Source organism: Acipenser ruthenus, chromosome 19 (assembly GCF_902713425.1).
Source record: "Acipenser ruthenus chromosome 19, fAciRut3.2 maternal haplotype, whole genome shotgun sequence".
Taxonomy (NCBI): Eukaryota; Metazoa; Chordata; class Actinopteri; order Acipenseriformes; family Acipenseridae; genus Acipenser; species Acipenser ruthenus.
The window spans coordinates 18,158,103-18,184,600 of NC_081207.1; the positions used below are offsets into that span (position 1 = coordinate 18,158,103).

Here is a 26,498-nt window from a genome sequence, read left to right on the forward strand (position 1 = left end):
TGTGTCTTGGCATGCTCTCCACCAGTCTTTCACATTGATGTTGGGTGACTTTATACCACTCCTAGCGCAAAAATTCAAGCAGCTCGGCTTTGTTTGATGGCTTGTGACCATCCATCTTCCTCTTGATCACATTCCAGGTTTTCAATGGGGTTCAGGTCTGGAGATTGGGCTGGCCATGACAGGGTCTTGATCTGGTGGTCCTCCATCCACACCTTGATTGACCTGGCTGTGTGGCATGGAGCATTGTCCTGCTGGAAAAAACAATCCTCAGAGTTGGGGAACATTGTCAGAGCAGAAGGAAGCAAGTTTTCTTCCAGGACAACCTTGTACTTGGCTTGATTCATGCGTCCTTCACAAAGACAAATCTGCCCAATTCCAGCCTTGCTGAAGCACCCCCAGATGAGTCCAATTTTCAGCTTTGCCCAACACCTGGTCGTCTAATGGTTAGATGGAGACCTGGAGAGGCCTACAAGCCACAGTGTCTCACACCCACTGTGAAATGTGGTGGAGGATCGGTGATGATCTGGGGGTGCTTCAGCAAGGCTGGAATCGGGCAGCTTTGGCAGGAATCAAGCTGAACCTGAACCCCATTGAAAACCTCTGGAATGTGATCAAGAGGAAGATGGATGGTCGCGCCAGGAGTGGCATAAAGTCACCCAACATCAATGTGAAAGACTGGTGTAGAGCATGCCAAGACGCATGAAAGCTGTGCTTGAAAATCAGAGTTATTCCACCAAATATTGATTTCTGAGCTCCTCCTAAGTTAAAACATTAGTATTGTGTTGTTTAAAAATGAATATGAACTTATTTTCTTTGCATTATTCGAGGTCTGACAACACTGCATCTTTTTTGTTATTTTGACCAGTTGTCATTTTCTGCAAATAAATGCTCTAAATGACAAGATTTTTATTTGGAATTTGGGAGAAATGTTGTCAGTAGTTTATAGAATAAAACAAAAATGTTAATTTTACCCAAACACATGCCTATAAATAGTAAAACCAGAGAAACTGATAATTTTGCAGTGGTCTCTTAATTTTTTCCAGAGCTGTGTGTGTATATATATATATATATGGCAGTCAACTGGAACTGAGGTGCAACTTGTCAAAAATAATAAAACAAATAATTAAAAACACATTAAAACACAGTAATTGAACCACTCAATTACAAACACCATAAAAAGGTGATGGGACTGAAAAGAAATCAATTGAAATGGACCCCTTTAATGTAAACACAAAAAAGTGTTAAAGTTAGGTGTAATTTTTATTGCTGAGCTAATTTTTGATGCCTGGAACTGATCCCTTTTTGTTTATTAATTTGTTGTTTATCTAGGGCAAACTGTTAAAAGTCGTTTATAAGCTACTCCTGAAAGCAGTTTCAAGTGGGAGGGACCTTCTGTCCCTGTTTCTGAGCTTACATGGAGATTGTTAACAAACCAAGACTTTCTGTTTGGTACAGTAGAATGAACCAAAGGCTATTATTTTATATGCAGAATAACCAACAGAGCAAATAGACACCCATGCATTTAATTACACTGCTTGGTTACAGATAGACAGCACCATACAGTATATGCTAAAGGGTATAAGACAGAATCTAAACACAAAGAGGAAAAAAAACTCCCTATCAAAGCACATTCCCCTTGTTATCAAGCAGCCTCCAGGAGACTTGGTTTATCTTAAAATATCAAGTTTCGGCGACATCTTTTGCCAACTATGGAGCTAGTTATTTATTTATTTATTTACATGTATGTATTTAACTCCACAGGATAATTTCACAATATACAGATTTCTGACACATAGATCTGTTTTATTATTATTATTATTATTATTATTATTATTATTATTATTATTATCAGCAGTTGCTTTGCCAACAAGTGGACAGTAATTCGGTTCATCATCAGTAGAAGCAAAGTCCATTTTCAAGGCTTATCTTTCTATCTACAGTGCTGGGGCTTTGTTTCAGCAGACTCCATGTTAATACAATTCTACTATCTTATCAGTTTATCAGCTGCCCTCTCGGAACGCCCTCTCATTGGATCCCACCAGTCAGATGGTCTGGGTATTCTCAGAATTTTTTCTAATCTCCAAGATCATTAACCAAAGTATGCACATATCAGGCTGTTTGCTTTTGATAAAAGTTGCAACAGGCCAAAATAACCGGATCTACCAAGTGTGATTCATTTCTATTTATGTTCCCTTGAACACGCTGTTCTGTTCTCACAGAATGATGAGCCCCCCTTTAATCCCAGTCTGAATATTGTGTAACCAGTGCTGGTTACAGAGTGGCTGTGTTGTCAGCTACCTCAGAAGGAGGCTTCTGCAGTTTATCATCCAGTGTGCTCCTCAGAATCCAAACCCGGTTGGCTGTCCAGTTTGTTTACATGCCCTAGTTTAAGCTGCAAGTACTAGCTCACTGCGAAATGAAGCGTCTTGTTTCTGCTACCACCTGCAGCAGCAGGAGGTTATAAGTGTGACTCACACCCCCCTCCTTTAAAAAAAAAAAAGTACACTCTTTAAACATGCAGAAATATATTTTAAAAATGGTATGGGGACTAGAGGTCAGTTATTAAACTTCTGTTCTGTTGTTTGGAGAAGCTGAGGTCTATTCAACTGATCTAAACAATGGCTGATCTAAATATTAACAAATAGGAATACACCTGTTGTCATTTGACTTTTAAATACCAAATAAACTAAAGTCCCCTTCTATTTAATGATTTAAAAATACAGAAGTTTTTATATTCACCAACGACTGGATCCACAGAATGATATTTAATATAATTTGTAATGACTTAACACTCAGGTGTATTTTGAAGGGTCCCTTCAGGTAATCTCTATCTGTGTCTCAACATGCACCAATACCCAGAGAGAGGTGCTTCTGTCCATCATCCATCTTGTGTTTCAATACCAAGGGCACTTTGCTGTCATTTTTCATATATTTTAATTACATGTAAAACAAAATATATTTCCAATAACAAAAAAAGTCTGTGTGCAAACATCAAAATTCAGCAATATGTAACAATTCTTTGTCTTACAAGAGAGAAATGCTTAGCTATTAGGGGGTATAGATTTAATAAAGACATGTATAACAAAAATGAATCTGGTTTTCTCAATACGTCAAAGTATCCAATGCAAACTCCTCTTGTTTAGAATGAAATTGCTGTAGCTCTAAACAGTGTGCCCAATTCTATTTGTATTTCACAAATAATTTATGACTTCATGCTCACCCACATTGCTCTTCCCCCTTTACAACTGCCATTTGTCTGGGGTTCTCTATTCAGAGTCTTTTGGCACCAGCCCTTAAAATACATGTAACTTAAGAGCTAGACAGGTTACTGGTAACAGGATAGAAGTAAATGAACACTGTGGATGACTGCATAGCTCAAGAATGCTTCTGGAGGCACAATGGACACACCAGACACAGAAGCGCAATGCACTCTGTCATATTATTATTATTCTGTCGTGAGACTTTCATGTCTTCCAACTACAAATACATGGCGCTAGATACTCCTATAAAATACCATTAAGACTTTTTTCAGATCGTAAAAAACGCACATAATAAAAGTTCCCAAACCACAAATAAACAACTCATTTATAGGCTTTCAGGTAAAATAACGCAAATGACGATTTGAGTAAAGAGCTAAGCCCTTGATGTCCTGGAATACATTCTTTACCACCGATATCAAGATAGAGTCTAGTTACCCAGCTCAAAGCAAATGAATCACATGCAGACTGTGGCAGACTCCAATGATGAAGGCTGCTGTTGCAAGACTCAACTGAAGACAAGCAGCACTTGGCAGACCTTGATGACAAAACAAACCCTCTCTGGTGGGAGAAACCCTGCTCTCTGAGGCTTCTCAGTTCTCAGTCACACAGCAGCCCTCTCTTGATGTGTGTGGCACTGTAACTCCATGACTCAAAGCAATTCTGAATCTGGAAACTTACTGCAGCAGCTCATAGGAAATCACACTGAGATTTCAAAATAGGAAAGGATTTAAAGATTCAACTCCATTTAAAAAAAAAAATACTGTGTGGTCTTTTATCTTTGTAGTTTTGTATTTTAATAAAACTGTGGTGATCTTATTGAGATGTAGAGGGGTAGAGTCATCAGGTTTTTTTTGCACAATCATGTGCTTTGTGTAAACATTACTATTTGCTACCTGTGTAGCTTCATTCTTTACAATGATTGCAACAAACTAGATGTTTACTGAGGTTGAACTACTGTGTTTGGAGGCTATATACACATTAGCACCCTCCAATACTGTATTTGTTAAATCGGATCATGTTCTCACTGTAACACGACTATTATGAAAATAATCATTCATGTACAGCTATGGCCAAAAGTGTTCACCCTATAGAATTAACTCATTTTGCTTCATAAAGTAAAATGAAACCTGCTGTTACGTTAACATATTGAATTACATACCGCTTTGTAGTTTTCCATATACTTAAATGGATAAATTGAAAATGTGATATTTTGCAATCTAACATCTATCCCACCCCCCCACCCCCAACCAGTTTGGAACATCTTACAATTCTTAAAGCATAGTCAGCCTGCACTCTCTAATGCCACTCTATATTTCTTTCGGCCTACATAGCATTGTGCTTCTTATTTATTTTGAACCTAATAGTAACACACATGCATTGTACTTTTTAATAACTTCCTTCACAGAAGTCATGTGGTCATTATCTAGGGTGTATATTCACACACTAATGTCATTTACACATACTAATAATAATAAAAAAACAACTATGTACACCATTATACTAATGTAGACACAGATTACCCAATTTATTTTATATTGCTCATATACACAGTTTATATCAATTATATAAGTGGTGTATTCATTTTTATCATAATACAATTATAAAATGTAGCAGTTTAATGATCACCCCAGCTACATTACATGCAAACATTATGTAGCAGAAGTAGTAGTACATCTGTGTTTTTTTTCCCCTCTGTCTCTGCTAATTGATTTTTAAAAAGGCTATTGTTGATATCAAATCAGAAGATCACTCCAGGGGTATTGATTTTTTGACACAGTACAACAGAAAATCTTTATCAGGCAGTACTATGACCCTCGCTAATGGGGAGGGGGGCGTCACTTTAGTGGAATGACAAATTCCAGATTGGCCATTTTAATTATTCCTTCTCCTTGAAACACTAAGTCCCCATACCAAGTACCAACTCCACATATTGTTTCAGAGAGTCATGACCAAGGTTTTAATGCCCTCTACTTCCTGTGCTTTAGGTTACATTCACTGCAATCCAAGTGTGGTCTATAGGTACCAGGAAGCAGCCAATGCTTGCTAACAAATTAGGTTTTCTGGCTCTCTCTATACAACTGTATTAGACGTTCTTAAAAATCACTGCTGACCAATATCTTTTCTATAGGAGAATCCAGAGTTTAAGCTCAAAGTTCATTAGCAGCAAAACAATTCTGGCATTGTCTATATCCGGTAAGTCTCTCTGTCCTACACATAGAACAATTGCCTTATAACACAATGAAATGCAGTAGAACTATAGCAAGGTACAAACTTGCACTATAGTAAAAATTACCTAAATTAACAGAAATAATTAAACAGTAATTTGTCTTCAGACAATATTGAAACCGTAGACTGTCAATCCCTTTATAGCTATACCTCCTTCAGTCCTGGGCGTCTCTCAAGCAGAGACCTGACTCGTGTAGTGGTTTTGTGAGGTGGACTAAACCAAAGGCAAACTCTTTTCTTTTGGAATATGAGAAACTGGGTTTGAACCTAGGCAATCCCATCCCTTAAAAATGAAATTAACCTGCTATCTGCGCCACCTAGCCACCCCTACAATTGTACCAGCGTTAAACCTTTTTTCATTAATTTTGCAGCTAGGATTTCCACCAGTTATAGAAACAAAATCGATCTTTCTTTGTAGTCACTGAACCCCACAACCTGGTACTCCTCTTCCTAGAAGTTGCAACATTAAATGAAAGAAAAAAAAAAAAAAAAAAAAAAAAAGGTAGGTGCCCGTTGCTCCAGATGAAAAAAACAATGGCCTTTTGCTTCGTTATCAAATTCTCTTTATCAGCAAGGCGCATTAAATGTACTTTCAAATGATTTCTTTGAAATGCAAATTTTTTGATATGCATCAGATACTCAGGAAATACTATATATATATATATATATATATTGCTTTGTTTGACATCACCCTTTGCTTATTATATAATGATCCAATGAAAACTTAAGCATTTTGTCAATGTTGTTACTACAACTCACGAATGGACATAGTATCTCATTATTATTATTATTTATTTATTAGCAGACACCTTTATCATGGGCGACTTACAGTCGTAAACAAAAATACATTTCAAGAATCACAGTACAAGTATTAATACAATTAAGAGCAAGATAAAATACAATGACTTTGGCTCTAGCAAGTACAAGTATAATACACATTACTCCATCTATAACTCAGCTATAAAGTGCAATTAATAAAAAAAAAAAAAAATACTACATTTGTATTCTGAACAGCCTGTGTTATTACAAATCATGTAATTACGAACAAAATCAATTTACAAGCTTGCACTTGCGTTGCCTACATCAGGGGTAGTTTTTGCATTATGACACAATAAAACTAAAGCAGTCCAAGAAAAAAAAAAAGAGAAATTACCATACCATGTTACCTAGCCAGGTACAAATATCACATTCAATGTCTTTTACACCGATAATGCTTTAAAAGACTGCTAAACATGAACTGTCGTTCATAATTTGACATTAAATGGAGGGGTGGGGTGCTTTCATTAATGCTGATCCTAATGAATGGCTCCCAAGACAACTGCATAAAGCTTATTCCAGTGTGTTTGGTACATTTAGGGTTGGCGGCCATTAAAGGAAAATGTGGAACAACCTTTTTTTATTATATATCGTGTGGTTTTGTGAGAGTTTGTCCAACACTCTTCTAGCTATAAACCAAACCAATGTGATTCCTCTGATTTTGAAGTTAAGTAAGAGAGAAGTAAAAGGTCATAGTGAAGGAAATGCATCTGATCTAATCAGCAAACCATTGTTTTCCTATCAACCTTGCTTTGGTTGATAGGATGATGTTAGTCTAAGAATACATTGTTCCCCTGCAGGAGATAGTGAAGTGGAATCCACTCAACACAAAACATCTCATGGCAACGGTGTCAAAGTTAGAGGACACAGGACCTCAAGGCATGGACCATTAAAAAAATGATCTTCAGCAGAACTGTCCAATCTTTCTGGTTACCTGTGACAGACAGCGAATTAATCCTAGTCAACAATCTCCCTCCTGACCTGTGAGGGAGCTGTATAACAGGAACCTCGTACTGGATTGTCTGGAAGTTCATTCCAGGGTCAGTCAGAAGCCAGCCATCCAGGAAGGGGGCGCAGTCACAATGCCCAAAGTCATCGCCCTAAAGTGGTATGCGATGTGTCAGTCATGGATTGAAGGAAATGTGACTGAACTAGCTATCACAGGGGGCGTGACTAAGGGTATAATAGGGGATGTGATGATGTAATCTGTTCCTTTGATGTGGTTATGATAAAGACCAGTAAAGGAACCGGACTGTGAAAACTATATTGTGAGTGTTAAGTGTTGTGTTTGTTTGTCTAAACTAAACTGTCTGTGTTTGTCACTGTTAGACGGCTAACACAAAGCGGGAGCTGTCGCTACAGGCCAGCATCAAGTATGGACTACAATTCACCACTGTCACTATAATTGCCTTGCACCGCACCTGCACTAAGAGTACTCACTATCAGGAGAAGTGACCGTGTCTGTGTTGTGTGTGATTTTTTGTATTATTATTTCGGGACTGAACCCCATGGTTTATATGCGGGCAATACACATTGTTGTGTAGAGCCAGCATTATTTTTTAACAGTCTCAAACAGAGAAAGAAAGAAAATAAAGAACTGTTTTTAACCGTGAACTTTGTGTCTGTCGTTATTGGAGCACCTGCATCACCTGCACACCTGCGCACTGCAAACCACTCAATCACATTACCCTATAAAAGTTGACCATAGTAAAAGCATAGTAATGTGTTATAAAACATGGTGAAAGCATGGTAAAGCATAGGTAAGCATTTTAAAAACCAAAGAGTTGTGGTAAATTAAAGCATATTAAACATGGCCAAACCTTGTTAAACTATGGTACTGATGACCAGGAAGCTTTTAACCCATTAAGCCTCTTTGATCCACAAAATGATCCACTAACTTCACATTCAATCATTTGAGAGGTTTTGAAGCTTTCAAAATAATTTGAAAGGGTACAGCACTTTAACTGTACCTCCTACTAGGTTGCTTCTTTCTTGTTTTATACCGTTAATGTTTAATTTGCCTTCTGTTTTAGCTGCCTTACATAGCATTACCTCATGGTGTACTGGCTCTATCTCTCAATACAATGGCCACACCCAAAGAAGTACAAAATTAGTCAGGTAAGGAGTAGGACGTGTACTACACAGTAATGAGAACAGGAAGAGGAATCATTATTGGGTGTTTTTACTGCAAGGCACATCACAACATCCTTCCTGAATGTGTGTTCCTAACAATTAATCAATGGCAGACATGAGCCAAGAAGACAGTGATTGCCTTCATTGGTCTTCACAAGTGGGAAATGCCCAGTGGGATTAGGTTATACTGTATGTAGGATACCTAGAAGAAGCAGTTTCAAAACACAACACTATTAAATAAAGTATTAAATGATCGAAGACTGAAGAGGATGGCTACTGTTTACTGTTCATACCAGTAGACTGCGATTGGATTTTGTGTAAAACATAAAAGAACTAGATCGAGCTATGTGCGACATTATATGCAATAATTAACTAACTTCAAATTTCATTTTAATTCATGCTTTTACATTCCCCTACTATGTGCTGTTTGAAATAATTCTGAGTTGTTCTGAGTTATGTATTTTTTCTCTAAATCTTACCTAAGTTTTGTGACGATTTAACCTTTGAACTGTAGCTGCCACGTCTACTTTCTCTGCATAATAGAATATATGTGGAGTAGGTGGGACTAAGAGTTGAAAGGTTTCATTGTCACATGATCTGAACAGAAGGAAGGGTGTTCAGCACTGGCAATTAGGATTCTTTAGACATGCTCAAAACCAGTTAAAGGCAGATTTTGAGAAAAATGCAAACTTAATATGGGAGCAACGAAATCCAGAACCACTCTAAATGATTGAAAACACTATAAAAAAGTAAATGGAATGTAAAAAAGAAAAATGAAAAATAAGTGACATTTGAAGCTAAATACTCTAATACTTCAAAGTTATTCATCAGTTCAGTTCCAGAAACCTCCAAACTTTTAAAAGGATGGCAAGCACATTGATGTCTTAAAAACATCAACCAAATCACAAGATCAGAAGTCCAAGGTTTCTTACACTTGACGCTGCTGTGCTACATAAGAGGCAAGCGATACCACATTGCACAATAAAACCGTACTTACTATAGAAGCAAATGCTTGAAGACATGAAAGCTTTTTTCTTTATTTTTAAACATGAAAAGTTTTTAGCACTGTGTGCCATTTCCCAGATATAGCATCAAAAAGTCATAAAAAATGTCAAATAGAAAGTGCCAAGCTGGCCAGCACGAGATACAAGGGGATGACTGAAATCCTAAAAGTGAGGGAGGATGTGGTACTTGCTGCAGTGAACGTGCACTGCGATACAGGAGTAATCATGAGATCCTGTCCCGGAAGGTACTCCACATCACTGATGTAGCTGTGCTCCTGATAGCAATGGGAAGGCTGTGAGAAATGTTCCTTTAGATTACAGGCCTAGCCCATCAATCATCACTAGGGAAGAGAGTGACAGATGGAATAAAATAGTTTGAAAGGAAAGAGAACTAGGAACTGTGCGTGCCTGCTGTTCTTTTAACTCTTTCCTTGATGCAGAAATCTGATACGCAAAAGGACAACCCAGGCTACAGAATTAGAAAACTTTGGAGAAAGGCTTGCTTTAATCTTGGATAGAGTTCGGTGTGGATCAAGGTTCTGAAAGTCCAATTTACGCATTTGCTACGTCAGCTTACACCAACCACTGCAGTTCTCTTTTCACTAGCCTGCCGAGAATCTAAAACTAAAATGCAATATGAATTTGGCTTCACAAACTTGTACATTTACTGACAATCTAACTATTATTGCAAATCTTCCCTGCCACCAAACACTGGTCAACTGATCAATAACAGAAGACGGTTTCAAATTATCTCTAGATGATTGTTATGCAGAGCTTTTAACAACCAGGCTCTGTACATGTGGAACTCTTTCTAAATCAGTTGATGTCTGTCAAACGTGGTTATAATGGTTTGCAAATGCTTTTTAGACTATTAAACACTTTGTATTGCATTCTATAGCAGCTATAAGTAATCCAACAAATGAATTCAGTCGGCCTGCACCAAACAAGTCCAGGATACTTGTTTCATGGTCAAATGTAAAAATGGTTTCAAGAAAGTTTGAGAGGAAAAATATATTTTCACACTGTATTCCAAAGTGCATTTGGGAAAAGGTTAATCTGGGGATAAGTTTCAATGCAACCGACATCAATGATTATTCTATAGGAACTTTTTCAAGAACGTGTCAGTCTTCGGAAGCGTATGCAGAGGGAATGACCCGGATGTTTAAGGGCTTCCTGAAGAGTATAATAAATGTGGAAGTCAAGTGACAAGAACACACTCACTGAACTGTATGAAGACGTTCAACACAGAAATCAAGAGCACAAGTCATTTAAAATACTGTTAGTATGTATTTCCATCAAAAAAATGTAATAAAATGGCTGCAGTTAAGCACTGTGGTTAAGTAACGACTTTCTACAAAGTACAGCAAAATACATGGACAGTCTTAATTGTGGGTTGATTACGTGTAGTGTGCATGAAAATACTGTATAAAAACTTTCACTAAATATAAGAGAAATACATATATTTCAATATACAAATTGGAATATTTAATATATTGAAATATACTGATCTGAATATTTAATATATTGAAAAATACAAGTCAAAAGATGAACTGTCGTCAAAAAACTGACAAAAAAACAGCCCCCTCAACAGCACAACACTGACACACAGACGGGATGTTGGTATCAGGTTATTAAATAAATTGTGGCTGCTTTTTTTTTTTTTTTTTTTGCTTTTTTCAGAAACCTCAAATGATCAGAGTTGTTTTCTGTGAAAAAAGTTACAACATAATTAAAACAGGTGTGTTAATAAATGATTGAGATAGAGTTCTCCGCACCTACTAAATCAAACAGCAGATCAATTACTAGACAAAACTACACAGAAAATACAAGGACAAGCACAGAATTACAAATACAACACTTGTCAGAAAACATCTGCACTGAACCACAGCTGCCTCAACAAGGATTTCAAACCAGTTACAGATCTGTACCGACAAAACAGCTCCCCTCAGAGAACACTGCTCAATCTAATAAAACGACATCCATCCAAAACTTTACCTTCAAAAGAAGGGTTTCATATTTCCAACATCCAGCTCATTAAGATAAGTTAACTATGCCAATTATACTAATCATGCCATTTGCTAAAATATTGATCTATCGTGCCACTGCATCATTTTTGGTCAGGCTATTCAGTAGAGGTTAATATTGTACTGCATTGGTATTACTGGAAAGGCAGTAATGAACATGACATGAGTTTGCAATGCTTGTTTAACAGAAGCTTGTTTGTGCAGTCTACACGTTTAAATATACTGTGGTTCAGTCTTTCACTGTGACCAAAGTAAACCTCATAATAGTCCATGAGCCAAGTCTTTTGAGTTGCACTGCATTGTCTGGAGTGGAAAGTTATTATTTATTTTTTTGGCCAATCTACATTCAAAAAAAGACAGGCTCTTACAAAAAATGATGATAGATATGCATATTAGTATTCAAAATTAGTTTTAGAATTATAAAATATAATTTAAATATATACTTGCATGTAATTGCGGATCAAGAACTGGAGATGTATTTGTAAACCATATTAATAGACATTTATCCCATTCTATTTATTACATTTTCAATATTTTTTTGATATTTACTGTTTTGAGGTGCTTTGACCTGTTATGGTGCTGCTTTTCAGTGTCAGTCATAGACACCTGCAACCCAGGCTAGGTCAGCCAGTGTCTTTATAGAAGTACATAGTTGTGTATTGTCAGCCATACAAAAAGAAAATGGATCATGAATACGTGTTCACTTCTAAAAATTATTTGGCAGATCTAGTCTGGGTTACATATATCTATGGCAGATAACTAGAACACTGACACATAAAATAAACACAATATTAAATACAATGCAAAATGTCTTCTTAGTTAAATAAATAAAATAAAAAAAACTATTAAAATAATTACCCTCAAATTACGGTAGAATAACCCATTATAAAATGTAGTTTCCAAACATTACCAAATAATTAACTAACTATGTAATACGTGCCCTGTCACTGAAATAACACATTATTATTATTATATAAAACCACTTATCGTTCTGCTTTTAAGCTTCTTAAAATTGTGCCATTTAGAAATACACATAGATATATTTTACAGATTATGTCTGGTTATATGCTTATACGTTTTACGCCTCTGATAATTAATTATACCTCGTGTCAAAGCAGGCATGAAACGATAAAGAAAAATAGCTCCATGATTTCCCCACCCACGCATACCAAAGTGAAACAAACAAGGGAACAATCTGGAAGATCTCTCCCACCCTGTCCATCAGCGTGAGCAGTTTCACCTCGGACTGCTCTGTTCCTTCGCTGATAACAAACCTTGAGGTTTTTACACAAACTTTAGGCAGAGGGAGATTACAAAAAATGGAGTAAAATAACAGATAAAACTGGTAACTGAAAAGAGTTTCCATCATTTTAATTACAAAGTATAAAACTGCAGTCAAAGTAGCATATTTTAATGCATTCGGACCAGGAGGAATGGGCAGGAGAAAGACCCCTGCCCCCTCCACCCATTCTGTTTCTCCAGAATCAGGCATCAGCTTTTTCCTTAAGGAAGTACCTGCCATAACTCCTCTCTCAATAGGATGCAGGGCCACTATGGCCAGTCCAAAGTCACTGATTTGTCAGCATGCCGTTAAAAGTGTTCTGGAGGGATACATGATATTCCTCAAGGATTAAATGGATACATTTCTCTTATATCAAGTCTCATACCTGTTTAGTATCTTACTGTGGGCGTTTGTTTGATTCTAGCGTTGTTTCTGCTTCAATCATTATAAGTCATGGTTACTAAAAAATATGGGGGAAGTGAAGAGGGGAAGAATATCAGTGTAGGACAGGTTGCAGTGCTTCACCAATGGGCTTCAGTGCACAATGCAACACTAATATGTTTCCCCATCTCACATCCCCACAGTCAGTATTGTGGAATCAACTAATTATGTGGTGTTTGTACATATGGTAATATTAATGTTACAAAGAAATGGAAACCATGTATGTTGTTCTATGTACCAATCTATTACTCAGAATTTTTTGAGGGGGGATGATGTATATGCAAGAGGTTTAATGTACTGAATTACAGTATTGTATGTATGTATGTATGTATGTATGTATGTATGTATGTATTGTAAACGAATCGCACCCACTTGGGTTCGTTGCCCCTTTAAAAATACGACCCAGCACACACAGAAATGGATTTTTCAGCGCGGTTGCGCTATATTTTTAATAAAAATAAAACAAAACACACAAAATAAACACCTAACTCCGCTTGGAGCACTGACTCAACTGAACAGGTATTTCCCTGACTAACTTGCAGGACGGCTAAGCCGTTTACCTGACACCACAAAGCAAAAACCACACAGGCTTACCACCGCACTTACTTCAGCAATGACTGCTCGGAAGCAGAGCACCTCTTCTGCCTCCTTCCACTCAGCAGCCCTGAGCAGACTGCCTGCACTCCTTTTAAACTCCCGCACCTGAGTCTAATTCCTTACTAGCCCAGGTGCGGATAATAATTAATAATAAAACAATTAACAAAACAATAAGCAAATTAAATGAAACAATAAAGCAATACAAAACTGTGCATTCTCACATGTTTCTTTCTTTTTTCCTTTGCAGGGAGGTTTTAACCCCCTCCCTGCTGTCTCTCACAACCCGCTATATTACAGTATGTATGTACATATATACACCACACACACACACACACACACACACACACACACACACACACACACACAAATCTTGGAGTCTTCTAAGAAGCCGTTTTTGCTGAAATAGGTAGTAAGCAGGGCAATGATCCGAGCAAAAACAAAGGAGAACCATATAGAATACACGTAATAGGGTGTCAATAAATGAAATAAAATGAAGATGACATAAAAAGTGTACTGTATCTTTAACACCTCCAATTTGGATTTGCCAATTTTCTTTCTCATTTGAAAGAAATGCTCTTTTCCTCCTACACTCCCACACAGCAGACCTCTATGAGACGGTTAAACGCTTCATTTTTTATCATTACGCGGCATCTAAACAAATAATTACACATATGCAAATCTTCAACATCTGAAACGATATCTTTCATGGAAATAATAATTAAAATAAGACAAACAATAAAAATATATAAAAAAAAAAAAAACAACATTCCAGTGGTTGATGCTTTGAATAACGATGTTTTTCAGCTACAAATCCCACAATGAGTATGTCCAAAAAGGCCCACACACCAAGCCAATTTATTTTGTGTTTGTCTCTTTGGCTATTTTCCAAACTGTCATTAATGATTTTTTACTCGGTTGGGTTTACATTTTTATTTTATTTTTTTTTAATGCCTCAATTCTTGCCTAAATAAGAAGAGACAAAGAGAAATGACATGACTTTCTTTGGGACTCCAAATCTTGCAATAAACCACACAGCAGAGGTTGGATAAATAAACATCATAAAGAGTCCACTGAAAGTAAAATAGTCTGCTTTGCAGGTATAAAATCCTTAACTCTATCTCTGATTGTATCCAATTGGAAGACAATGATGACATTCGATGGGTTGTTTTTGTTTAAATATTCATTAAAAGTTCTAAAATAGTCCAGTTTTCTATTTATTTTTTCCTTAGGAACAAAAGCATGGGGTAAGACATGGTTTTATTTTTCTTATTGCAATTTATCCCATTTAAATACAAGATGGTTTTATTTAAAATCAAGAGATTTTTGAGCGCAAGCTAGTATTTGTCTGGTTGGTACATCCTTTATTTACACTGCAAAGAAATAGCTGTCTTTTTTTTTTTTTTTTTTTTGGCAAAATATCTACTGAGTGAAAGTCCCTTATAACAGCAGACCTACTATGTAGCCTTGCATGTTTGAAAAAAAGTACTGATATTATAAAGACAAAATCAAAAATACACATATAAGAAATGTTTATACAATTCAATATTTTTTTTATGTTTTATGAATTAAATACTGTTTGATATTCTACATATGAAAGAAAATATATGTTCTGAATATTTATGTGCGTATATCATATAATTATATTATATGGATTTACAATAACCTACATTTTAAATATATGAAACACAAACATACCAGCATTTTTTAAATATGCAATAGATAAATATTTAAGCAATACATTTGAAAGCATCCATAACTATAAAACACCCAATAGTGCTAAATTATGAAAATGTAACTCAAATTATTTATTTTAGTTACATTTTTTGTTACAGCCTTTACTAATATTGTATTTTTTTTTTTTTGGTATATTGGTCACAAAACTATTCTACATATTGATGGCTTCATCAATAGCAGTCTTCAAAAATTGAATAAATATGAAAACTTTGTACCTTAAAAGGGTTAAAACACATGTGTGTGTAACAATGCTTAAACAAATATTTCTTTCAGAACAGTAAAACTGTATTGTATGACAGTGTAAACGTGATTTACCCGCATTGCTATATCCACTTACTTAAACTGATCCCAAACATTTAAAATGCCAGACTCACCATAGAGCTACACTTATCCAAATATCTACTTACAGAAGTATTTCCCTCCAATTCTTTGCTTGTTTAAATACGCATACAGGTGTTGCTTTTCATAAGAAAAGAACTTACATCTGATAAGCGGTTCTAGATACGCAATAGCAAACCAAGCAGGTTAAAAATAACAACAGAACCCTGCAATAAAAATAATATGCTTTAGGAAAGCAATTGCTGAGACACATCATCATGCAGTGAATCTTAAATATCTATTGCATTTGGTTAATAAAACAAGCCAGTATCCAATTAAAGGGGACGTCACATCAGCAATGCTCACACAGACCAGGGATTACAGCTATCATGCATTTGCATATCAGAATTTTAAGCAGAAAGAATATCAAACCCTCCAGCGAGCAAGGTCATTTTACAGATATATATATATATATTTTTTAATAATTTATTTTGCATATCATGCAGCAGACATGTTATAGATTAAAATTGGTCTCTTTCTCCACTACGGTTAAGCTTTCCCATATCAAATAGTTCTTGGTATTTTTGTACTTATTTTTTGTATTATTTTTAAGATGTTTTTTTTAAATCTTCTGAACAAAAACAAGACAAAAAAGGCTGTGAGGGACTTTTCCAAGAATCGAATGACACCAATAGACATATCATTTGCTATCAAAAATGGATTATGGAATATATAAATATGTTTGTAGGGACGAGGGGCTAGAATAGTGCTTTCTTTGAAATACATTCTTTCACAAATATTAGAGACTATCATTTATGTGTAACGTTTTATATAACTGATACTGTATATACATTTTATAGCATATTTTCCTAGGCAATAATAATACATTTCCCTAAATATGTAAATATTTTAATTAAAAAGCATAAATCATGTCATGTGTTTTCTTTACCTTGAACCAATATTCCAATATTGCTGTTTTACTCACATTTGGATCAATTTTAATGATCTAATAAATGGTGGATCTAAGTACTGTTGTCCTTTAACTATATTTTAATCTGGATGATTTACTTACACAGGGGTGGTATGTAGACTCGCTTATTAACAGTGAAATGCGGTCAGTGGAAAAAAAAAAACACAAAGAAAACAAAACAGGTTTCTACATTTTAGGGCAGTATTAAGACCTGCCATTATTATTATTATTATTATTATTATTATTATTATTATTATTATTATTATTATTATTGACCCTGGCTGTAATACATACAATTGAAACAGTACTAAGTAAACAAGCGTACTAGCCCTGACAAGAAGTATGAAGCACACATTGCTAAATATGGGAACGAAAGATATTTTTTTAAATACAAATAATAAAAAAAGTACAATTTTGCTTGTAGTCCAAGTCTGCAAAAAAAAAAAAAAAAGGATTATCACATCCAATGTCTCTACCAGTTTACATCCTCAGAGCTCTCACTTGCTGACATAAAAAAAGAGGATATTTTTAGATAAGCGAAACACTCAGTTTTCCTTTTGCCAATCCTATTCCTGATAAATGCAAACCCTGCAATAGGGCTGATAGAATTCCTATCTTGGTGGCTATTTAGAAGGAACACCCTATCACACTAACATCACTGGGCTGCCATCAACTCCCAACCACACAGCAATTAATATCTCTACAATTACTGTTATAGGGACAGGCTGGGAGGAGATGATAATGAAACATCTTCACATGAAGAATAATACAAAAAAAAAAAAAAAAAAAAAAACACATTCCAGTGGTTGAATGAAGTTGCTTTGAATAACAGAACAGCGTTTTTGAGCTACAAATCCCACAATGGGTACGTCCAAAGAGGCCAACTCAGCAAACATAGAAGGCATGAAAAATATTATTAAAAAAGATAATTCGCTTAATTTAACCCCTTTGTTACTGGGTCCTAAAGATGGATTAAACTACAGTAGTAAAACACATGGTGGAATTGAGGACAGCGATTTGTTAACATGTATTAAAAAAAAAAAAAAAAACACTCATTAATCCACTTTAATCTGAATACAGTATGTTCTATTGGAAGCCATCTCCTCTTCAGAATCAATATAAACTCCATCTCTAAACATACAATGCAACCGTACTTGTAACAAAAACGCCAACAGGTAAAGGTAAACACCTATCTAAGCATAAAAATATTAATTATATGTAAATATGTAATTGATGATCTTGACTTTTTCTGGGTCTCAAGAACAGCTGTAGTGGCCTGCAGTTTAGCTGAAACCAAAAGGCAAGCTAACAATATTTAAGTTTAAGTTTAAGTTACATACAGCATTCATTTTTAGCAACAAGAACGCTAAAGTATTTATACGTGTTGCAGGGAAACCTCTTATTGGTTTTGCCTCTTAGTGTCCTTTGTACAACCTTTGGTGTCACAAAGTATTCTAAATGTATGCTTTTTTTGAAATTGAAAGAATTTAGTCTTTCCAGTGTAATAGCCACCACATTTTAGTTTCCACAATCTGCCTTTTCTAGAAGATAGATAAAACAATATTATTTTAATTATGATGCTAATAATAAAGGAATATCAGTAGTTGTAAAAGTACAGAAAGTTATGAAACACACTTCTGCTTCGTTTGCGTGTCCACAGCTCTGACCTCACACAGAGCAGTCTTCATAATGTAACACTTCCTATCTTGTGTAAATGTAGCCGACAGTGAAAACTAACTAATAGAAGAAAAAAACAAAGTAAAACATCATCAAGAAAAGCTTGTTGTTCTTATTTAGGCGCGTTATCTTGGAGTTTTAAGACGTGGTTGACATTTGCTACATCTTAAAAGTTTCCCACATTAACTGGAAACTGTTATTTCTGTGGTACTTAGATACCACTATAAAAACCTTCACAGTTCACAAGATAGGACCATCTGTATTACCTTAGTATAGAAAGAAGTCCTCAGACTATAGTTTTTTGTGGAAATACTTGTAGAAATGTTATAAATGCATTATCTATTATATGTATTACTAGAAGTTAGTATACACATAAAATATGAATTTGTATCATTTTTGTTGAAGAAATTCAATATTTTAGTGGCATTCCAGTACCTTCAGAGTTAAGACTACACCACTGTGTATAACGGAACCAATCAAACTTTCATCAAGTCCCAAAATGAATGGGACATGGAAACTAAAGGTGGTGCCTTAACCCAGGGGCGTGCACACACACACACACGTTTCCTTGCGCTGTACTGTAATGAAATGCGGGATTATTTCAATATCTATTACCAGGGTATCAGAAACAATACCTGCAATGTTGATTTCCAAACACTGTAAGATACAATGTGTTAATAATAAGTTAATAAAAATGCCCCTAGAGAGTGCTTTACCTGGTCCGTTCCAATGGTTTCCATCCTCTTTCTGTTCTTCCTCTTCCTCCTCTTTCAGTCTCTCTGCTGGACCTTGATCTTCTTTACCTTCAGGGGTCCCTGGTGATTTATTTGCAGTTGGTTCTGAAAGAGAAGAGATTCCAATAAGCCAAGATAAGTTAATAAGCAAAATATATGCAACTGGTGCAGGGTTGCATGTGCTTAAAGGGGTTACAGTCAATACAAAAATATTCCATTCTTTTACCTGTTCCGCACGTCCATTCACTATATAACGTTCTGAAAGAAGGTAAGATTTATGGAATAATTTCATTAGCTATTTCCCTTTAAAATTCTTAATTCAGGATCTACAGCTTTTTAAAAGAACACTAGAGCAATAATGGTAATGAGGCTATTGCTAATAAGTAGCTGTTTCTAATACATATTTTTATAATCTCGGTAACCATGCTTTAAAGATTCCCATATAAAAGTTTACCAAGGTATTTCTGGATAGTATTTTTGCAGTTTTATCATGCTTTTCCTATGGTGCATTTGCCATAGTTTACCGTAGTTTGCAGTATTTGTTTATTTATTAAAATACATTACCATACCTTGCTATTCTTTACAATACCTACCCTATGATTTACCATGCTTTTACTATGATTTATGACACTTTGCTATGTTTTTACTAAGGGTGAACCTTTATAAGGGTTATGCAAATTCTAAGATATAATATTCTGTTACCCTTTATAAAATTATTTTGGAGGAGAAAGTTGAACTGTGTATGTGCTTTAAGTTTGTGGTGTATGGAATTGTTTTGTCAACTCAAGGTTGCTGATGAAACTTTATGCATGGACTCCAGCCTCTAAAGTAACCCAGCAAATAGATGGTGTAATTTGAGACAAAAACCCTTATATTACGATAAAACATACATCTTTGTTTCAAGCATTGATCAGTGCGATTGCCGTTGAGACTCTGTGCTTGCTTTTCCAAAGCCAATGGCGCATGCAGTGTATTCATGGCAACCCGATAATGATAATTTTCCGCATTAACAGCAGTTAAAGATTCCCCTCCGCGATAGACCTATCTGCATAGGACAACATTATAGAGGATCGCACAAAGGGCATGTTTGCATTTACATTTGTGCTCCGATAACGACTGATAATTCAAATCGATAAATGTCATAAACAACTCCCCATGTGACATCATTAACATTCACATTATTAATATAAAAGATGTGATTAACATCAAACAAATCAACCCCCCTCCTCCCCACCCCTTTCCCAACCATCTCCGGTTAAAAGTCCCATTATTTCAGCTATAAATCAAAATGAATGGCATATTGATTTTATCCTAGCAGTGAGTGTCTCTACTGGAACTAGAACACTAGTTATTGCTTTTAATATTATCTACCAATCAGCTTTATCAAACAGGCTGGAACCAGGTGCAGCATAGGAGAAAATCTCCCTAGCCTCAACGAGCTACAGCTCCCAAATCAGATAAAGCTACGAGATTCCCCTTCACACAGCACCAGGGCAAAGTCTGTTTAACAACTGAAACCCTGGCTTCAGCTGAACCCTTTCCAAACTCTTACCTCCCCCCCTCCCGCCCCCCCCCCCCCCCCGCCCCTCCGCCCCTATCCTCTCCTGAAGTACCCAAGTGTGCATGTAACCCATAAAAAAAACAAAAGAACTGAAGTCCATTGCGGCTGCTGGGTTCATCAAGATACACGCATCTCCAAATCGATGGGTTTATCAAGATTTGTGGGCATTTTATTGTTTGTTAATTCGGTCAGTGGGTCAACTAGGAACTCCTGTTGTATAATCATCAACATCATCATATTAGAAACTCCCAAATCTTTCATCAATCATTCAGAAGGCTCCACTGAAGGGCACTATCAAATCCCTCTAAATCAGGGTTCAATTGCTTAATTGCTACTGCAAACTGCTTCTACTGTTACTGAGAAAACTTTTTTTTTCAATGTATTTAATTTGAAAAAAATAAGACAGGTGTCACATTGCATTATTTCTTATTTACAAAAAAATATTTTAAAAAAAATCTACCTTAAATAAACAACATTCCTAATCATGATGAATGCTTATTGCTAATAAGTAGGTCCTTGTTACATGTTATTTCAGTTTTCTGGAGTGTTAATATTTTTGAATTACTGACATTTAAATCAGAAAGCCGTTCACAAAACAAGGCCTCCCAGACCGAAGAGTTTCTTAACAACACAATCGCTGGTCGATAAGCACGTGTGTGTATTTTTATTAGCCTCCAGCGCCCTGATAAAGGAAACGTTATGGAGGGTAGCTGAAAGAAAAGGTTCCTCAAACACGCCTGATTTATGGGTCCGTGATAAAAGCGCTGGCTAACAACGGAAGCCAAAAAAAACCCACCAATGGTGACGTGTCACATTGTATCTCTAAACTAGCTAGCCATTAGCGGAGGGTCAAGGGTCTCGTATCTCATCATATCACATCCCTGATTAACACCTGACAAAGTTTCCATGCTCATTATCAGACCCAACAAACTGGGTAAAACATTATCTAACTGCAGCTAAAATTAGGGAGAAATTAGGAATTCTAAGGTCAAAAGGAAACATAGGATAATGTTGACACTCGTATTAACCCTTTCATGCATGGCAACCTCATATGGGGATGGATAAAAAAAAAACTTCTAGTCTTTATACGGGGACATATGAGAGAGACAAATACATGACCCCATATGAACATGCCATTTCCCCCCCATATAAAGCAATGCAGGAAAAAAAAAAAATCAATGAAAAATATATTTATTATGGTGTCCAAAACTACTTTTTTCAGCTATTTTTAATATTTCATGCAGGAAAGGGTTCAACTTTCCATAAAAACATCTCTTCAGATTCCAAATACTTAGATTTCGACTAGTTATCAACTGTGAGAGAGCTACTGTAAAGCATGCTAGAGTGTGGAGCCACTTGTTCTGTTTTGTGGTGTGTGAGAGTGCTTAAAAAAGTAGCTACAAATTGCATGTCCTTAGTCTCTTAACACCGTATAATGTTTGACGTTGACTATGAGTTGGGGAGTTTTCAGTTTAGTTGCCTGCTATAGACATAAATAAAATAGCATAACATCACCCAAAAGTGTCCTTATAGATGTAAGAGCCATCAAGTGATCTGACACTTTTTGACTTATGTTTCCCGTTGTTTTACTGGCAATACACAGCAATGCTCCAGATGGAGCTGGTGCTTACTAATGTAAAGACACTTTGGCCGATCTAGCCTACATTACATATATCTACGGCAGGAAATTAAAACTAGAATAACAGCTCCTGAACTCAGATGAAAGGACTTTAACACAAACTTATCAAAATTGTATTTGTGTAACTGCAAAAGGCAACACCAAGAATGATAGCAAACACCCTAAGACTACTGATGTAAAGGGCTGAATAAGAGAGAACTCCAGCTGCAATATACAAAAGAAAACATCAAAATTAATTTTACTTTCAGTTTCGAAAGGGCTGATGTGACTGAAATGCACCTGCATCTCAACAGACAAAGACACAACAATACTAGAAAAACACTAATGCTCTGGGGAACAGCTGTCTTTGTTTTGTTTTTTTTTGATACTCTGTATTTTGTGCTTGATACAAAATAATAAATCCTAACAGAAATGCTGGAAGTTGGCAAGACCAAAGCCAAGGAGTCTGAGAGCATGAAGCAGACAGGGGGGAGAGACTGAAGAGATGTTTTCATGTCAGTAAAATGCTGAACCCCATAATATATTGGGTCAAGTGTGACATTTTTAAAGCATTACTTAATGTTGCTACTACAGATTACAGCTTGCACCAATACAGCTGGTAACAATATCTGTAACAAAGTGGCTATATATCAGCTACAAACATGTTAATGTTATTAACAAGTTTATATTATGATTAGAGGTAATAACACTGTGTATTAACCTGTATTGGAAAAATAATTTAATGGCAACCTAATTCGAACTCTATCATTTCTATGCCCAACCATTATAACTTTTCTTCCAGTACAAAAACACATCTATTCACTTGACTGACAGGATATACCCCAAACAAATGAACAGCATTTACTCTCCCCCCCCCCCCCCCCCCCCGATATGGAAATGAACGTATTGTTAGCCAGTGTCAAATTTAAAAGTAGGAAGCACATTAGTGCTCATTAATAAGTAGGTGACCGCTAAGCCTACCAGCTGGAGGATGTGCCACGCAGAATGGATTATGTTTGATGTGTGTCTCTGTTTGGCAAAACTCAGAATTACCAGATTACCTTCACTAGTGAGGGGAGCTGAAGCAGGGCTTGAACTGTCACACTCTGCAGAATCTTCCTGGTCCGAGGCTCCTCCCCCCTCTTCTGATAGGCTATGCTCATCTGAGAGATTGTCGTCACCCTCCTCCAAGTCACCTATGGAGCCTTCGAGAAAAAGACCAGGCAACAACTTCAGTACAAAACCACAACTAATATTGTTCCCACTGAAACTGGGCAAAAGTGCAACCAATTCCCTAATGGAACATCGGATAGGTGCTTATTGACAATAATAAATGCACCAACAACACTTCAGTATTTAAAAGCAAGAATAATGTGTCGACTTTTCAAAAATGTAAATATTACTATCCATAGTAATATAATATGCATTGGGATGACAATATTATTAATAAGCACATCAGATTTAGTCTAGCAACAAGCAAGTGAGGATACAAAAAGTGTTCCAGGGAGATTAATCAAATAATGATTGTTTAATTGCACAAAATGAAATCCATAGTTCCAATAAATCGATTAATTGCTGCATCTCTAAAAATCTTTGGAATTCTGCAGCCTTCGCTTGACTGTTAATAAAAGAGAAATGTCAAAAGACACCAAGTAAATAAAAATGGAGCATAGCTATACATAGTAGAATAGTTTAGAGGTCAGCGGTTTTGAATGGAGTTATCTTTCCTTTACTACTAGTTGTCTGCGGTATATAGACATTTCTACATGTCTGCAGTGCTGAAAGTTAGAAATACTTAAATTCTCTTGAAATAAAAACACTTTTTTTTTTTTAAATGATCAAAAGTAAATGAACTTAAAACACATTTGTAGGCGAAAGGGCTTAATTGCTGTCTCTTCATGAATAAAGTCGATTGTGCTTGTAAGGGTCACAAATTCAAACTCATTCAAATTAAAAGGCAGAGCCCAATACATTTGGTATCCTAGCTCACAGCAAACAAAGGTGCCTAAAGAGGTACACTTTTTATTTTATTATCAAGATTCAATATATTTACACCAATACCAGCAGACTATAAATCATCTTCTAGTAGCTTTACTACTTCTACCAAATGTCATCACTCTCATTAGTCAAAGCTTATAAAATCTTGGTGTATGAAGAATTTATACTGGAACCATAAACACAAAACATTAGGGTTTCAGGGGGCACATAAGGCTAAAGAATGAAAAAACAGTCTGTTAAACCAATGAATGATATTTTAGTAGCACTGGGGACAAAATATTAAAATATTCTAACAATCACCATTTGGAATGGAAATGTGGTAAAATTACTATTTCTGTGTACTTGTTCATATAACAATGCATAAATTACATCTGAAATAAATTACATCAAATAAATTACATCTGAAATAAATAGCACAGATTCTACTGTACCATGTTTAACACTGTTCTTTAACAGGTAAATGAATGGGTACCAAGAGATATTTTTACTGTAATATGGTACAAAACATACTTTTTTGTTTTCCAAATTTAAGAATATTCAAAAGATGAAAATCCCATCTTTTACTTCGCTTTATATGTTTTTTTCTTATGATGTCTTTGGACATATCAAGTCTTTCTTATCCTACACTGACCACAGGGCTATTGCCTCTCCTCATATCTGAGAGACAGCACTTGGAAAAGCCCTGTTGGCATTATTTAAAAAAAAATAATAATAATTATTTTGTGCTGCTCACTGGATGCTTTGATAACACGTCCCCTATAGGACGGGTTATCTAGACCATAGGCTGTGGGACAAGCAATCATGGCAAATTAAGAAAGAAAAAATGTTGAGATCCTAAAGTAATTTATTTTGTGATTTCGACAATTCTTTTTTTCATTTTTATCAATCAGATTAAAAAGTGAACCAAAACAATGTAGTGCTGGGACGGACTGGGGAATATCTCTTTCTCAAAATGTATTAAAAACATGCATGCATTTTTAATTAGCTAGAAAAAAAAGTAGATCATTATATATATATATATATATATATATATATATATATATATATATATATATATATATATATATATAACACGGCCAGCACTCCTGGTCGTCTGAGTGCTGGCCGTGACGCGCTATTTTTTTTTCATACACAAAAATGAAATAAAACAAAACAAAATCCTAACTCTGTGTTGGAGTACTGACTACACAGACAGGTTCCTGACTAGCTCGCAGGACGGCTAAGCCATTTATCTGTCATCAAAACAAAAATAAACCACACAGGTTTAACACTTGCTTTTTATATGACTGCTCGGAAACAGAGCACACCTTCTGCTTCCTACTACTCAGCAGCCCTGAGCAGACTGACTGGTTTCTTTAAATACCCTGCACCTGGCTCTAATTTACAATATTAACCAGGTGTAGATGATTATTAAACAATACAACAATTAACAAATGTAATTAAACAATAAACAAACAATTACATTTCTGGCAGGGAGGATTTTAACTCCCCCACTGCCTTATATATATATATATATAGTAAAAGGTGCACAAAGTACAAGAATAATACTAAAGTATTTAGGACATTTCGGACTCTAGAGTCCTTCATCAGCTAAATTGTCACAGATTCCAATGAGCCATTTAATATAGCAAGCATTTTAACAAGAACAGCCTCGGCATTCACCATTTGAGATTGTATTGCAAATAACTGAAGACAGTTATCTAGTCAGGGACATCAAGATATTTAGTAGGCAAGAGGTTGGGCAAAACATTCAACAAATGTTTTATATTTGTTTTACTAAATCACAGTTCTCTGAAGCACAATAACTATTGATTACTGTACAAAAAATGTCAAATGTATATTTCCACAGCCCCCGTATCCCAGGTGATTACAGGTACATCACAGCGCAATCACAAAAGCATTGTTCCCAGGATGCATGTGGAAATGCAAAGGTTCAACCTAGCACTTAAAATATACCTCTTTATAATGAGTGTGTAGTGACTGAAAATGCAGGAGGACAGCCATAACAAAACAGCGGTAAAAAAAGCACTGATTTCACACTGGTTGATTTTGTATATATTTATTTTTTTCATTTTCATTTAAATTCCAATTAACAGGGATTCTTC

The 26,498-nt window shown here is 35.7% G+C and overlaps 1 protein-coding gene across 3 annotated transcripts in view; it reads right to left on the reverse strand.

The window, feature by feature from the left end:
- LOC117424609 (zinc finger protein ZFPM1-like) overlaps positions 1-26,498 on the reverse strand; it is a 101,995-nt gene that overhangs the window by 43,734 nt on the left and 31,763 nt on the right. For all 3 annotated transcript variants that reach the window (XM_058992558.1, XM_034041141.3, XM_034041140.3), the window contains exons 2-3: positions 23,457-23,600; positions 19,199-19,321 (exon numbers count right to left, since the gene is read on the reverse strand). In XM_058992558.1, coding sequence (XP_058848541.1) covers positions 19,199-19,321; positions 23,457-23,600 — 267 coding nt within the window. The remainder of the gene's footprint in view (positions 1-19,198; positions 19,322-23,456; positions 23,601-26,498) is intronic.